At 50.2% G+C, this 16115-nt stretch overlaps 1 protein-coding gene across 1 annotated transcript in view; it reads left to right on the forward strand.

Moving 5' to 3' along the window:
* The window catches only part of LOC138520550 (E3 ubiquitin-protein ligase TRIM39-like), a 936034-nt gene that overhangs the window by 64803 nt on the left and 855116 nt on the right, over positions 1–16115 (forward strand). Inside the window, exon 8 of the mRNA XM_069632892.1 lies at positions 8263–8892. Coding sequence (XP_069488993.1) covers positions 8263–8870 — 608 coding nt within the window. The 3' untranslated portion in view covers positions 8871–8892. The remainder of the gene's footprint in view (positions 1–8262; positions 8893–16115) is intronic.

The following is a 16115-nucleotide window of genomic DNA, read 5'->3' on the forward strand; positions in this document are numbered from 1 at the left end:
CAGACCCCAGCGCACCAGGAAATGGTGACGACGGACGCCTCCCTAGAGGGATGGGGAGGGCACACCAGAGATCTCCACGCAAGAGGCCTTTGGCCCCCAGAGGAGAGGTCCCTGCACATCAACGTCCTGGAGCTCCGGGCCGTGTTCTGGGCCCTCAGGTCTTTCCTTCCGTCCCTCAAGGGCAAAGTGGTACGGGTCTTCACCGACAACACCACCATGATGTTCTACATACGGAAGCAGGGGGGTACCAGATCCCCAGCCCTATCCAGGGAAGTGCAGGATCTGTGGCACTGGGCCGTCGCACAGGGGATATTCCTGGTACCTTTTCATCTGGCAGGAGTGAAAAACGCTGTCGCCCACTCACTCAGCAGGGTGCTGCGCTCCTGCCACGAGTGGGAACTTCGGCAGGATCAAGTGGATCTCCTATTCCGACGGTGGGGCAGTCCCCAGATCAATCTGTTCGCGACAGCGATGAACACCAAGTGCCGGAGGTTCGCCAGCAGGTTTCCCCAGCTGGGGAGCATGGGCAATGCATTCTCCTTCCCCTGGGATGGCCTGTTCCTGTATGCGTTCCCACCATTGCCGTTGCTTCTGCGACTCATCAGTCAACTCAGACGGTCCTGGTGCAGGATGATCCTCGTCGCACTGGCGTGGCCGAGGCAGATATGGTTCCTGGACCTTCTGGACATGTCAGCGTCCCCCCCAGTCAAACTGCTGACGGACGTGGATCTTCACGCCAGGGAAGGAGGCGCCATCCTACATCACGACCCGGGATCGCTGAACCTGCAGGCTTGGCTCCTGCAGCACTAGAGTTCGGAGGCTACGACATCCCGGTGGACTGCAAGGAAGTCCTTGCAAAGGCCAGGGCTTCCTCAACTCTTAAGTGCTATGGACATAAGTGGAAGAGGTTCTCTGTTGGTGCCGTGCACAGAAGATCAACCCCCTACGGATCATGGCCCCTCAAGTGCTGCCGTACTTGCTGTCGCTGGCCAAGGCGGGGCTGGCACATGCCTCCATCAAAATCCATCTGGCGGCTATCTCCCGCTACACCAGAACTCCGGCGCGGTCGTCGCATCGCCTTGACGTGGCCCCTAGGGGCCCCGCGTGTTTTGGAAACAAGGCACAATTACCAAACACGAATGATTACGCCAGACACGAGGTTCAATTCCCAAAAGCTAGGGTTTATTGCAAAACAAAGAGCTTCAGTTGGCCAACTGGTCTCACATCCCGCAACGTGTGTCACCAGACCTCGAAGGACGCAAGAGAGCGAGCAATTTTACAACAGTTACATATATACAAATCAAGGCTCTTACTATCAGCTATGACATGTTCAATACCGCCCATAATGTATTTCCTGCGAAATGTATTTGATGATTGACAATTATGACCATTATGACACAAATGTGACACCTTCGGACCTTGGTTTTAGCAACAGTTTCATTCTGCGGATTCTACAGACATGTTTCTTTGTTTAATAGAACACACTGCTCTTGTTCCTTGCAAGCAGACTACGTACAGGGGAGAGTCACATTCCAGGCTCCGCTATCTCTTGGTTTCTATTCATGTGCTAGGGGTCAGGCCGCTCGCCCAGGCTCGGCGAGGGGGGGCCGTGGAATGAAGCATAATTCAAACCATCAATTACTTGTTTTTCTCATTTATGCCACACCAGCGAGACTAGCTGGCATCTGGCATCTGTATAGTGATTAAATGCCTCGCTTCTTACTTTCAAGGACATGTGCGGGAGGAGATCGGGGCATTCCTATCTAGGTTTGGCAGCATCATGTTTCAATATGTAACTCGTGGCCTCGCTCTCCTGAATGAGCTTCAACGGAATAGAATAGTGTTACAGCAAAGCAGTTTTGAACAGAAAAGTAATGAGCAAAGGTTATTCAAAATGGCAAATTCTATTTCTACAAAATGGAGTCTGTTCAGTCAAGCTCATGAATTCGTACTATTCGTGTCTATCAAGCTATCAAAGCTGAATATATGATGTTGTTGGTTTTCGGCCAACTAAACATATTACCTATATTATGGTAGAGTAATTTCTAAACTAACAGCCTGGTGAAGGAGTTCATGAAAGGACTGTTCCGCTCGTTCCCGCCGGTGAAGGCTCCGGCCCTGGCGTGGGAGCTCAATGTGGTGCTGACCAGGCTCATGGGTCCGCCCTTCGAGCCCCTGCACCGCTGAAGTTCCTATCGTGGAAGACAGCTTTTCTTGTGGCCATCACCTCCGCACGACGAGTGGGAGAGATCCAGGCCCACTCCTGTAAGCCTCCATATCTGACATTCCACGAGACGAGGGTAGTACTGAGGACGCACCCCTCCTTCATGCCCAAGGTGCCGTCGGACTTCCATCTCAACGAGCCCTTGGTGTTACCTGTTTTCTTCCCGTCGCTTTCGTCGCCGGCTGAGAGGACTTTGCACTCGCTGGATGTGGCTAGAGCACTGAAGTTCTACGTGGACCGCACGAAGAGTTTTCGGAAGACATCACAGCTGTTTGTGAACTTTGGACCTGTGAACTAAGGGAAGGCCCTCTCGAAGGCTTCCATTTCCAGATGGCTCTCCGGCTGCATCATGCACTGTCACCGGTTGGCAAACCGACCTTTGCCCGGCCGTCCGAGAGCCCATTCAACCAGAGCGATCGCTGCTACTACGGCGTTCCGGTCTGGTGTGCCCCTGCTGGACATCTGCAGGGCTGCTACGTGGAGGTCGACGCACACCTTCACGAGATTCTACTGCGTCGACCGGGATTCCAGGGAGGAGTCCAGAGTCAGCCAGGCAGTGCTGCGCAACCTGTTTGCTTGAAGGTGAGCCTAGTGAGGAGGTAAGAGATGCTTAATGTTGAGTTGTTGAAATGCTTAATGTTAAGCCTTGCCACCTCCTGTGGTTGTGCATGTGTGTACTGCTATATATTCTTGTATTCATGAGCATGTGAATCCATGCTAGACCCCATGCTGGAGAAGGAACAAGTTACTTACCTGTAACTGTTGTTCTCCAGCATGGGTCTGGCATGGATTCACATGCGAACCCTCCCGCCTACCCCTCTGTGGCTCTTCTCTTGATCCTACTGCCACTTTACGTGCTACCCAATCTGAAGATGGCTGCCAGAGGAGGGGCTTAGGTAGAGGGCAGTCATTGGCTGGGGGCAGTATGACCCAGAGACCAGTGATTGGTTATTAGGAGAAAGACAGTTCCGAAACGAAACTGAAACTGATTTTTTCTTTACTGAGGACTCCCAGCCTGACGACGGGGAATATTCATGAGCATGTGAATCCATGCCAGACCCATGCGCTGGAGAACAGTTACAGGTAAGTAACTTGTTCCTTCTCTCTTCTCTGCCCAGTTTTCTCCCCCTCTCCTTTGTCTCTGCTTTTCTTTCTTGCTATGTTTTCTTTCTATCTTCTCCTGTCTCAACCCTTTACATCTCAATCTGCTTGTCTTTCTGCCCGTGTTCGTCTTTCTCTCACCCTTCTTGTCTCTATAGCTCCTCCTTGCCTGTTGCTCTCTTTATTTCATGCTTTTTCTCTGCCTGCTTATCTTTCTTTTCGCTGTGTTTCTCTGTCTGTCTTTCTTTCTTGCTGTGTTTCATTCTGCCTACCAGGTTTTTTTTTGCTGTTTCTCTCTGTCTGTCTTTCTTTCTTGCTGTGTTTCTCTCTGCCTGCCTCTTTCTTGCTGTGTTTCTCTCTGCCTGCCTCTTTCTTGCTGTGTTTCTCTCTGCCTGCCTCTTTCTTGCTGTGTTTCTCTGCCTGCCTGCCTGTCTTTTTTTCTTGCTGTGTTTCTCTCTGTCTGTCTTTCTTTCTTGCTGTGTTTCTCTCTGCCTGTCTTTCTTTCTTGCTGTGTTTCTCTCGCTGTCCCTCTGGGTTTATTTCATACTTTCATCCAATCCCTCACATATGGAATCTCAAGTACTATCCAGCATTTGCATTAAAAACACGAGAGAAGCGCCTGTTGGAAGGTGGGGGTGAGGGGGGGGGGGCAAGGCGCGGGCCGATTCATGGACACCCCTGCCTTTAGTTCTTTATTTCTCTCCCTCCTCTTTAGTTTTCTGTCTCCTACCCTCTCTCCTCCTGCCTCTCTCCCTCTCTCCCTGTGCTGTGATTTCTATCTCCCTTTCTGTCTGCCTATTGGTCACCGGCCCCTCTATTTCCTCTCTGCGTGTCTTTTTCTCTGTCTTTTCCTATTATCTCTCTATCTCCCTTTCATTCTCCCCATTCTCTGCCCCCTCTGCAGTGGTGTACCGAGTGAGGGGGTGGGGGGGGCAAGCTGCCCCCCCCCACAGGCTCTTTTGAGAACCTGACCGGGACGTTTGTCACTGGGACACCACTCCCGTTCGGCACCTCAATCAGGGTGCCCCACGGAAAGGTGTCCCGCTGGGAGGACAATGTGTGCTGAGCAATTCCTGCTCAGCACACATTGTCCTGGCATCAGGACACCTTACCTTTCCCCCTGCCAGGACAATGTCCCAACGAGCTCCGGGCAGCAGCAGAGGGGCTCGCAAGTTGCTCTGTGTCAACAGAGCATTTCAATGTGAGCCATATGGCACTGATGGAGGGAGGGTGGACTAATAGCAGGGTCTTTTGTTCTTTTAGAAATGTGCATGGAAGGGAATGATCAGCAGTGAGAAGGGTGCATAATGCTGCAGGCTTTATGAAATCATGACTATGGCTTTACCCAAGGGGGATTTCTTAGGCTAACATTAATCTGCATGATGCTATGGTGACTTTGCATGCAGGATGGGGAGAATAAAACTAAAGCCAACATATTTCTATAATGATGTATATAGTGTAAAGTTAATTATGAAAGGGTAGTTTCGTATGTGATGCGCTTTGCTTCCAAGGCATTGCTTTAAAAAAAAGTATTGTTTAAGCAAATGAAATGCAAAGGGAAACCTTAATAAATATCTATATCAACTAAAACTGGGAAGATGTGCTGAGTTGCTTAAATTATCCAGATCCCGGTTTCACCATTTAACCAAAGTGTGTGATCCTGGGCAGATCATTTAATCACCTGTGTCTTATCTGCAGCCCTGTGATCCACTTCAGAGCTTATGTTAATATATCATGCTGTTATTTAAAAAAAAAAGCCTGACTATAGAGTTGCTGCATAAATAACAATCGTGCAATTTAGGTATTTTGCACCACAAAGTTATTTGCCACTTGGCTTACTTATGGCAACTTATTCTAAAGTCACTTCCATGGGGCCTCCAGGTATCAGAGACTGCCGATGCTGCTTGCGATGTGCTTTTCTGGGAAGTCACTCCTGTCGGTGCAGTCCATATGCACATTAGGAGGTTTGCATGTACTTTGCCCCAGAGCGCCTGGACAGAGCTCTAACAGATGAGTTTCCTGCATCTGTAATGATTCTGCAGTTTTATTTATTATTTGTTATGTGGTAAAATGCCATCTACCACTAATGTTACCAAAAATGTAGATTGGGGCCGGGGTGGGTGGTTTGTGGGTGGGAGTGAGACCATATGGACTTGTGTGCACTGCATTTGGGGGAAAGGTAGCAGGACGTTTTTCAGGCTCTCCCACCCATCCCCCCCCGCTCTTGCAATGCTGGATACTCCCCTGCCCCTATGTCTTCCTCTCCCACTCACCTTTACTCCATCTTTTCTCTCTCTGCTTCTCTTGAGTCCATGTTCTCTGTTCTTCCGCCCTCCTCTGTCTTTTCCTACTGTCTCTCCCCTTTGCAGGCCTGTATTCCCTCCTCTGTCTCAGTCTGTCTCAGTCTGTCTGTCTATCTCTCTCTCCTGTATGGCTGTCTCTATCTTTCCATTTGTGTCTTCCTGGTTAAGTTTCTGTCCATGCTCCTCTGTCACTCACCCGGTCTCCCTCTGTCGCTGTTTTCTTGTCGCCTCTTTCTCTTTGCCTGTATTTCTCTGGCCTCCTCTGTTAGTTTCCCGCCCTTTTCTCTTGTGGTCTCCTGTCACTACATGTCTCTTTCTTTGCTATTTCATTATTTTTCCCGTTTCTCCTCTGTGTGTTAGTTTGTCTCTCTGTCTTTCTTGCTTGTCTCCTCTTCTTTCTATGTCTCTTTTCCCCTCGCTCGACTGTGCCTCGTCGTCCTCTCCACTCTGCTTATCGCCCTCACTCTCTCTCCTCTAGTCTCTAGCTTTCCTGTTGTTTCTCTGTGTTGAGTCTATCTGTCTCTTTCATGTTGTTTCTCTGTTAGCCTGTCTCTCTTTCCTGTTTCTCTGTGTTAGTCTGTCTCTTTATTTCCTGTTGTTTCTCTGTGTTAGTCTGTCTCTCTCTTTCCTGTTGTTTCTCTGTTAGCCTGTCTCTCTTTCCTCTGGTTTCTGTGTTAGTCTGTCTCTTTCCTTTTGTTTCACTGTGTTTGTCTGTTTCTCTTTCCTGTTGTTTCTCTGGGTTCGTTGTCTCCATTTTTACTGTTGTGTGTCTGTGTTAGTCTGTCTCTTTCCTGTTTCTCTGTGTTAGTCTGTCTCTTTCTTTCCTGTTGCTTCTCTGTGTTAGTCTGTCTCTTTCCTGTTTCTCTGTGTTAGTCTGTCTCTTTCCTGTTGTTTCCCTCGGTTAGCCTGTCTCTCTCTTTCCTGTTGCTTCTCTGTGCTAGTCTGTCTCTCTCCTTCCTATTGCTTTTCTCTCGCATCTCTGCTTGGTCTCTCCCCTCCCTTCTGATCTCTCTTTCATCTCTGCCTGTCCCACTCTGTCTTTTTCTCCCAGTCTATACCTGTCGCTGTCTCTGATCTCTGTCTGTCTCTGCTGTCTCTTCACCCCTTCACTTCCTTTACTCGGCAGAGCTGCAGGGCACTCTCTGGCCGGGAGTGAGGTGTGTAAAGATGTCGGAAGAGAAGGGGGGGTTGGGGGATGGGGGATTTCCCAGGAGTTCACTCTGTTGTATTACGAGGCTGCCTGGGGGGTGTGGGGAGGGGGGGGGGTCTGAATAATATGAGAGGGGTTATAAGTGTCTCTCTCTGTTCCACCACCTCTGTCTCCCGTTCACCGTCTCTCCTCTCTTCCTCTCTCTGCTTCTCATCATGTCCATGTTGCTCTCTCCCTCTTCACGTGTCTCTCTCCCACTCATCCTTTCCTCCATGTTCCGCTCTCTCTGCATCTCCGGCGGTTCCCTCTCGTGTCTCTTTGTCGTTATTGCTCTCTCTTTTCTGTCTTTAATCTGCAATATGTCTCTATTTCTATCCGACATTCACAGTCGGTCTCCTCTCTTGCGTGTTTCCAGTCTACCTTTGTGAGTCTCTCTACTGTCTGTCTCTCCGTTCTGTCAGTGTCTCGTCTCTGCTGTTTGGTCTCTCCCTCTTTTGTCTGCAGATCTCTTGCACCCGCCTCACTGTCTCCTCTCTGCCTACCTCTCTTCTGTATCGCTATCCCAAGGCTCCATCCCACTCTCCTCTCGGCGTCTCTGCTGTCTCGTCTCTCCCTCTCTTCACTGCAGATCTCTTGTACCCGCCTCTCTCTCCTCTCTGCCTGCCTCTCTTCTGTGTCCCTCTCCCTGCCACCCTTCTCTCTGCTTTTCTGCTGTCTCGTCTCTCCCTCACTTCTCTGCAGATCTCTTGTACCCGCCTGTCTCCTCTCTGCCTGCCTCTCTTCTGTGTCCCTCTCCCTCCCACTCTCTTCTCTGCTGTCTCGTCTTTCCCTCTCTTCTCTGCAGATCTCTTGTACCCGCCGCTCCCTCCTCTCTGCCTGCCTCTCTTCTGTGTCCCTCTCCCTCCCACCCTCCTCTCTGCTTTTCTGCTGTCTCGTCTCTCCCTCACTTCTCTGCAGATCTCTTGTACCCGCCTGTCTCCTCTCTGCCTGCCTCTCTTCTGTGTCCCTCTCCCTCCCACTCTCTTCTCTGCTGTCTCGTCTTTCCCTCTCTTCTCTGCAGATCTCTTGTACCCGCCGCTCCCTCCTCTCTGCCTGCCTCTCTTCTGTGTCCCTCTCCCTCCCACCCTCCTCTCAGCTTCTCTTCTCTGCTGTCTCGTCTCCCTCTCTCTTCTCACTGTCTCCTCTCTGCCTGCCTCTCTTCTGTGTCCCTCTCCCTCCCACCCTCCTCTCAGCTTCTCTTCTCTGCTGTCTCGTCTCCCTCTCTCTTCTCACTGTCTCCTCTCTTCTGTGTCCCTCTCCCTCCCACTCTCCTCTCATCTTCTCTTCTGTCTCGTCTCTGGGGATGGGTGGAGAGCTCTCCCGGTTCTCTCTGGAATTTGGGGGTCCCTTGGGGTTTCATTGAAGAATGGAGGAACAGCCGCATTCCCCTGGGCTGTGGGCGTGGTCTGCAGGTGTCTGGTGTCAGGAGGCTGTGATTGGCTGAGCTCTCGCTGTTGGTGTGATTGACAGGCTGTCTGAGCGCTGTGATTGGCTGGTTTCTGAGCCGGGCTTCTCTCTTGCAGGTGAGGTGACTCTGGATTCTGGCACCGCTCATCCCCGGCTCATCGTGTCCGCGGACGGGAGAAGCGTGAGACGCGGACCCCGAGCCCAGAACCTGCCCGACACCCCCCAGAGATTCACTATATACCCCTGTGTCCTGGGGAGGGAGGGACTGAGCTCCGGGGGGCATTACTGGGAGGTGGAGGTGGGGTGCTGCACGCGCTGGACCCTGGGTGTGTGTGATGAGTCTGTGCCCAGGAAGGAGAAGATCCCAGCATCACCTGCGCGAGGATTCTGGACAGTGCGGCTCCGGGGTGGTCAATACAAGGCTCTCACCTCCCCTCGCACCCCCCTGACCCCCCACGCTCCCCCCGGGGTCCTGGGCTTCTTCCTGGACTATGAGGCGGGCAGGCTCTCGGTCTACGATGCTCAGGACCGGGCTCTGCTCTTCACCTTCCCCGGGGCCCCCTTCCCCCGCACCCTGCGGCCCTACTTCAGAACACGGAGCCCCGAGGGGGGGCTGCGGATCCTCCCGGGGGCAGGAGGGGACTGAGAGCAGCGGAGCCTGACAGCAGGTAAGAGGGGGGGGGCTGTGTCTCTGAGGGGGGGGCTGCAGGTAAGGGGGTGCTGTGCCTGAGAGGTCAGCGAAGGGGGGGGCTGCAGGTCAAAGGGTGCGTTATGTCTGGGGGGTGCAGCTAAAGGGGGCGCTGTGTCTGTGAGGGGGAACTGCAGGTAAGGGGGGCTGTGACTGTGAGGGTGGGGCACTGGGGGGGCTGTGTCTGTGGGGGGGCTGCAGGTAAGGGGGCTGTGTCTGTGGGGGGCACTGGTGGGGGCTGCAGGTGCGAGGGACACTGTGTCTGTGAGGGTGGGGCACTGGGGGGCTGTGTCTGTGGGGGGGCACTTGGGAGGCTGCAGATAAGGGGCCCATGTGTCTGTGAGGGTGCGGCACTGGGGGGGCTGTGTCTGTGGGGGGGATTCGGGCCCTGGCCAGCGGTATATAAAGGTAAGGGGGAGCTGTGGGGGCAGTGGCTCGTCCTTATTGGGGGGGCACTGCTCGTCCTTGCAGTGTCCGTTGTAGGGGGGCTCAGCTGTCAGTTTACTTCTGCAGGGGGGCGCAGACAGGACTGAAGTTCTTGCAAAGGGGGGGGGGGCAATTACTTCTTTCGGGTGCTGTCCTGGGATGTTTAAGAAGTGTGGGAGAGAAATTAGGGACGGGGGCGGGAACTGTTCTCTGTTTTGGGGGCTGGGGGTTACTGTCCTGTATCTGAAAGGGAGGGGTGGCACTGTTATCCTGATCCAGGTTATATATATATTTGTTTGTTGTGCGAGGGGGCGGGGTTAAGGGTTTCGGCGGGAGCCTCGTTTGAGCGGTGTCTGGGGTTTTGCAGATGTAATTTGGCGTCTACACTGGAGTAGAGGGGGCTGGGAGGGACAGTGGGGTCTCCTGTTAATTAATTGATTTAGACCACCCCCACTACTCCCCCCCCCCCCCCCGCCAGCCTATCCACACCCCCATATATGCGGCTCTCACATTTATATTGCAAAACTGTAGCAACTTTGCTCACACGTCACCCGCTTCCGCACAAGAAGGGCTTTTCAATATCAGTTTTATGTGCAATAGTTATTATATAATGTCCTGCTATAGGCGCTTGGTGTGGAGTCATTTCTTCAGTGGTATTTCCTGCCCTTTGGAGTTTCACTTATATTTTACGGCTCATCTCTATGGCAGGAAAGCCACTTTACTTGGTTCTGAATCACCATCTTTCTCGGTAGCTGCTAGTCTCCCATTCCCGAGCCAACACTGCCCCTAGTGGCACATTTAGGAAGGGTTTATTTACATCCCTTGGTAGGTCTCTTTCTCGCTACTATTTCTTTCTCGGTAACTGCAAGTCTCCCATTCCCTAGCCAACACTGGCCCCTAGTGGCGCATTTAGGAAGGGTTATTTACATCCATTGGTAGGTCTCTTTCTCGCTATTATTTCTTTCTCGGTAACTGCTAGTCTCCCATTCCCTGGCCACCACTGGCCCCTAGTGGCACATTTAGGAAGGGGTTATTTACATCCATTGGTAGGTCTCTTTCTCGCTACTATTGCTTTCTCGGTAACTGCAAGTCTCCCATTCCCTGGCCAACACTGGCACCTAGTGGCGCATTTAGGAAGGGTTTATTTACAACCATTGGTAGGTCTTAAGTAATGTTGGTATTTATTAAAAACTGTTTTATGGTTTTCTTTTTGCTGTTCTCTCTCTTGGCGACTTCTTTTCAAACCACATGGTCTCCAGCTCTATATTAGTTTTATTTTATCCCGTTAGACAGCTGCACTAACTACATACACATGCATGTGTGCACTGATATGTTCCTTTCTATGCTTGCATTGTAATTATGTCTCACTTTTGACTCATGGCAACAAATCATTATTATATTTTCTGAGAGAGTTTTACTAACTACTCGCACTTACCTCTGACCATTTCCCCTTCTCTAAACATTTGCACAACACTTGGATAATGTTTCTCTGCTGCTCTTACCGCCTTATCTTACTTGCTTCACTTACTTCTTATATCTTCTCCAGTTTGTCACATTAATAAATGTGTATAGTAGTCGTAGCCGCCTGTCTTTCACATCCACCTTGCCCTCCCCTCCTCCCCCCTCCCTTTTATGTCCATTAGCACTTACTCTTATCATCTGTCCCATGACCTTTGATATCAGCTTGTCTGCCTCCCCCTTCCCAGCTTGTCTTCTCCTCCCACCCCCCCAGCACTATTCTGAATCGCCCTTTGACCTACTATGATAGTTGCTTGTTTTGTTCCTCTCCTTTCCTCCTCACGTCATACCCCCTTCGTACCCTCCCCCTCCTCTCGTTATACTCATGCACTACATTGATTGTCGCCAGGCATAGTAATGTTACTGCTTGTCTTGTCTCATACCCCCCTCCCCCTCCTCTCGTTATACTCATGCACTACATCGATTGTCGTCAGGCATAGTAATGTTACTGCTTGTCTTGTCTCATACCCCCCTCCCCCTCCTCTCGTTATACTCATGCACTACATCAATTGGTGCCAGGCATAGCAATGTTACTGCTTGTCTTGTCTCATACCCCCCTCCCCCTCCTCTCATTATACTCGTGCACTACATCAATTGTCGTCAGGCATAGTAATGTTACTGCCTGTCTTGTCTCATACCCCCCTCCCCCTCTCGTTATACTCATGCACTACATCGATTGTCGTCAGTCATAGCAATGGTACTGCTTGTCTTGTCTCATACCCCTCTCCCCCTCCTCTCGTTATACTCATGCACTACATCCATTGTCGTCAGGCATAGTAATGTTACTGCTTGTCTTGTCTCATACCCCCTCCCCCTCCTCTCGTTATACTCATGCACTACATCAATTGTAGTCAGGCATAGTAATGTTACTGCTTGTCTTGTCTCATACCCCCCTCCCCCTCCTCTCGTTATACTCGTGCACTACATCCATTGTCGTCAGGCATAGTAATGTTACTGCTTGTCTTGTCTCATACCCCCTCCCCCTCCTCTCGTTATACTCATGCACTACATCAATTGTAGTCAGGCATAGTAATGTTACTGCTTGTCTTGTCTCATACCACCCTCCCCCTCCTCTCGTTATACTCATGCACTACATCGATTGTCGTCAGGCATAGTAATGTTACTGCTTGTCTTGTCTCATACCCCCCTCCCCCTCCTCTCGTTATACTCATGCACTACATCCATTGTCGTCAGGCATAGTAATGTTACTGCTTGTCTTGTCTCATACCCCCCTGTCCCCCTCCTCTCGTTATGCTCATGCACTACATCCATTGTCGTCAGGCATAGTAATGTTACTGCTTGTCTTGTCTCATACCCCCCCGTCCCCCTCCTCTCGTTATGCTCATGCACTACATCCATTGTCGTCAGGCATAGTAATGTTACTGCTTGTCTTGTCTCATACCCCCCTCCCCCTCCTCTCGTTATACTCATGCACTACATCCATTGTCGTCAGGCATAGTAATGTTACTGCTTGTCTTGTCTCATACCCTCCCCCCTCCTCTCGTTATACTCATGCACTACATCCATTGTCGTCAGGCATAGTAATGTTACTGCTTGTCTTGTCTCATACCCCCCTCCCCCTCCTCTCGTTATACTCATGCACTACATCCATTGTCGTCAGGCACAGTAATGTTACTGCTTGTCTTGTCTCATACCCCCCTCCCCCTCCTCTCGTTATACTCATGCACTACATCCATTGTCGTCAGGCATAGTAATGTTACTGCTTGTCTTGTCTCATACCCTCCTCTCGTTATACTCATGCACTACATCAATGGTCGTCAGGCATAGTAATGTTACTGCTTGTCTTGTCTCATACCCTCCCCCCTCCTCTCGTTCTATTCATGCACTACATCGATTGTCGTCAGGCATAGTAATTTTACTGCTTGTCTTGTCTCATACCCCTCTCCCCCCTCCTCTCGTTATACTCATGCACTACATCCATTGTCGTCAGGCATAGTAATGTTACTGCCTGTCTTGTCTCATTCTTTCCCTTCTCCTTCATAATTGTTCCTTGCACTTGCACTATCTGAAATGTCGCCTGGCTGATTATGAAAGTTATTTCACATTCTGAATTGTTTCAAGGACCTGTAAGAATGTAATTGTACTCCCCCATGTTCCCTCCCTCTTTGAAGCGCTTTGAAAAACATTGTGTTTAGGCGCTATACAAATAATTAATCAATCAATTAACACTGTGCATGATTTATTCAGTGAAGAAAACATTAAAGGGACGTTATGGTTTAATTGCGCCAAAAAAAAACGTTTTGAATCTCAGAAAATCAACGTTAAAGGAACTTGTACCACACAACCCTACCTCGGTGACATTTATTATGTGTGTTGGGAAATTTGGGTAGAGGTGTATTAGTAAACAGCTAGAAGTCACTTTAAGCAGAATCGGTCATATATAGTGGACGCATAATGTGTATCTCATGTGGAAGTTGGATTAGTGGGAAGCTGTGTAATAGCTCCTAGTTCCCAGAGGCAGCTCCTTTTCACTGTTTGATGCTTGACTGCTCCTGCTCTTCACATCTTTATTCCAATCCCTTCCTCACCCTCCTTTTCATCTTCATTACTGTGTGGGGTCCATGGCATTACCCATGTTCTGTGTGATGCTTGGCAATACCCCATCTCCAGACCGAGTTCACCCTCCTCCAAACACCTGTAGCATAGGATTTCGCTCCCAAACCTTCATGATATTCTGGCAACCCCAACTAGCTTCTACAGCATTATTGAGACCGCTAGGATCTAAGGTGAGTCTTTTTAAAATGGGTAGATCTGTCCAGCATCATACATTCTCCGTGATCATGTTCATGTTATCGTGCAAGGTTCAGCATCATACAGTCTCTGTGATCATGTTATGGTGCAAGGTCCAGCATCATACAGTCTCCGTGATCATGTTATGGTGCAAGGTCCAGCATCATACAGTCTCAGTGATCATGTTATGGTGCAAGGTCCATCATCATACAGTCTCTGTGATCATGTTATGGAGCAAGGTCCAGCATTATACAGTCTCTGTGATCATGTTATGGTGCAAGGTCCAGCATCATACAGTCTCGGTGATCATGTTATGGTGCAAGGTCTAACATCATACAGTCTCTGTGATCATGTTATGGTGCAAGGTCCAGCATCATACAGTCTCAGTGATCATGTTATGGTGCAAGGTCTAACATCATACAGTCTCTGTGATCATGTTATGGTGCAAGGTCCAGCATCATACAGTCTCTGTGATCATGTTATGGAGCAAGGTCCAGCATTATACAGTCTCCGTGATCATGTTATGGAGCAAGAGACAGCATCATACAGTCTCCGTGATCATGTTATGGAGCAAGGTCCATCATCATACAGTCTCTGTGATCATGTTATGGTGCAAGGTCCAGCATCATACAGACTCTGTGATCATGTCATGGTGCAAGGTCCAGCATCATACAGTCTGCGTGATCTCACTCAGTCTCCGTGATCATGTTATGGTGCAAGGTTAATCTATTGTGCCCCATACGTTGAACTGGCTTCATTGCAACGCTAAGAACATGCACCTGAGCCAATGCAGACATAGCCTAGACAGCTTTACCCAATTAATGCCCTCCACCACCACAAGCAACACCCCAGGAGCCAGTGATTGAACCCCATCAAGCAAGAGAAATGGCCCTATTAGAGCGGAGCTACTCGCAGCGGGGTTTAGCCAGAAAGAACCAGCTCTAGACATTGTGCTAAGCTCCTCTGAACATCCCTAAGCCTTTTAAATGAGGAGGGGCTATATCTGGACAACAGTGGAGTCCAGCGTGCAGTGTGTTTTGTGTGGTAAGGCCGAGCAAGGACACACTAAGTGGGACAGTTATACACCGAGTCTTAAAACCATAAGCATCCCACCGCTGCCACCAGCTGTAAAGACCGGTGGGGGGGGGAGGGGTCTGTACTTCCGATCTCTGTTTGGTAGAGGAGAGACACAGAGACCCCAGCCAAGATTCTCTAGTATTGGTAGACGTAGTTGAGCAATCAAGGCCTAGCTTCTCAGGAGGTGATGCGAGCTGGTTCTTAAGTACAGTGTAGTCCCCAAGCCCCCACAAAGGAATGTCCACACACTGTATCGGTAAAAACAGTCTTTATATAATTAATATTCAAGGTCATATACACGATCATGATAACTCACTTTGTACTCCGAAAATCAACACTGGTAAATATGTACAATTCTAAAGTGGTACCACTAACATTATTAGATCTCATTAAAGTGCATATGATCAGAATGACACACAGATCAAAATAAAGAGGAAACCAGCTGTAGAGAGAGGAAGGAAAGCAAGCTGGTTGAGCAATAGGCAGAATACTGGTAACTATTGTTAAACACAGTTTTGTTTGGAGATCCCCCGCACCCCCCACCTGGGCAACCTGTAGAAGAAAGATAAAAGCCCAGTCCATATATTGTTCACACTAGACTTTCCAATAGTTCTGCAACCCCAAAGTACCTTGCGTTGTAGCGTTTCACGTCGGGGAATTGGCGGCCCTTCTTGAGTGTCCTCCCTTTCAGGCAGGAGTCATGGGTCGTCGAACGTCCGACGGAGAACAGGTCGAGCTACGACGGTGAAGTGGCTGCGTCGTTCCTAGCGGTGCTCGTTGACGGGGAAGCATAAACGTCCTGCAAGGAAGAGGTGTGCGGGGCACCTTGAGGTCGATTGTTCTGGACCGCAAAGAGTTGAAGAACTGTGGCCCAGCAAGGACGTTGAGTCTTCGGCGTGTCTGTGGTCTTTGGGTGGCGGGAAACCACCGGTGGATGCTCCTCGGCGTGTCGACAGTCGGGCCTTCTCTGGCAGGATACAGCGGTGACGATGCAGACGAGAGCGTCCTTGGATCAATGAAGTTCTTAGGCAACGGGAGCATGGCGGCTCCAGTCGGCGACGGCGGTCGTCGACAGTGGTGGTCAACAGTCCGGGTGCTTCTCCTTGGAATTCTGCCGCAATCCCTGTATCGGGTCGGCAGCCTGTCGAAGGTCTGTCTACCAGGGAGCTTAGGCAAAGATCAGCTGTGCACGATGGTCCCTCATAGCTTGGGAAGAGGGCGCCTTACCAGGTCCTCTCCGGGTCAGTCCTTGAGGCACAGCAGCTTTCAGATTGCGAAGGAGAGCAACAGCAATTCTTCTCGTCCAGCAGGGCTCAAGGTTAAGCTTCAGTTACTCGTCATAGTGGACTTCAGCTTCTGAACACGATTCCTAGCAGTGAGAGGTCCCCAGATATACTGTTGATCTCCCATTCATTCCGCTGGGAATCACAC

The sequence above is a fragment of the Ambystoma mexicanum genome, chromosome 13 (assembly GCF_040938575.1).
Source record: "Ambystoma mexicanum isolate Mex_15411 chromosome 13, UKY_AmexF1_1, whole genome shotgun sequence".
NCBI classification, from domain to species: Eukaryota; Metazoa; Chordata; class Amphibia; order Caudata; family Ambystomatidae; genus Ambystoma; species Ambystoma mexicanum.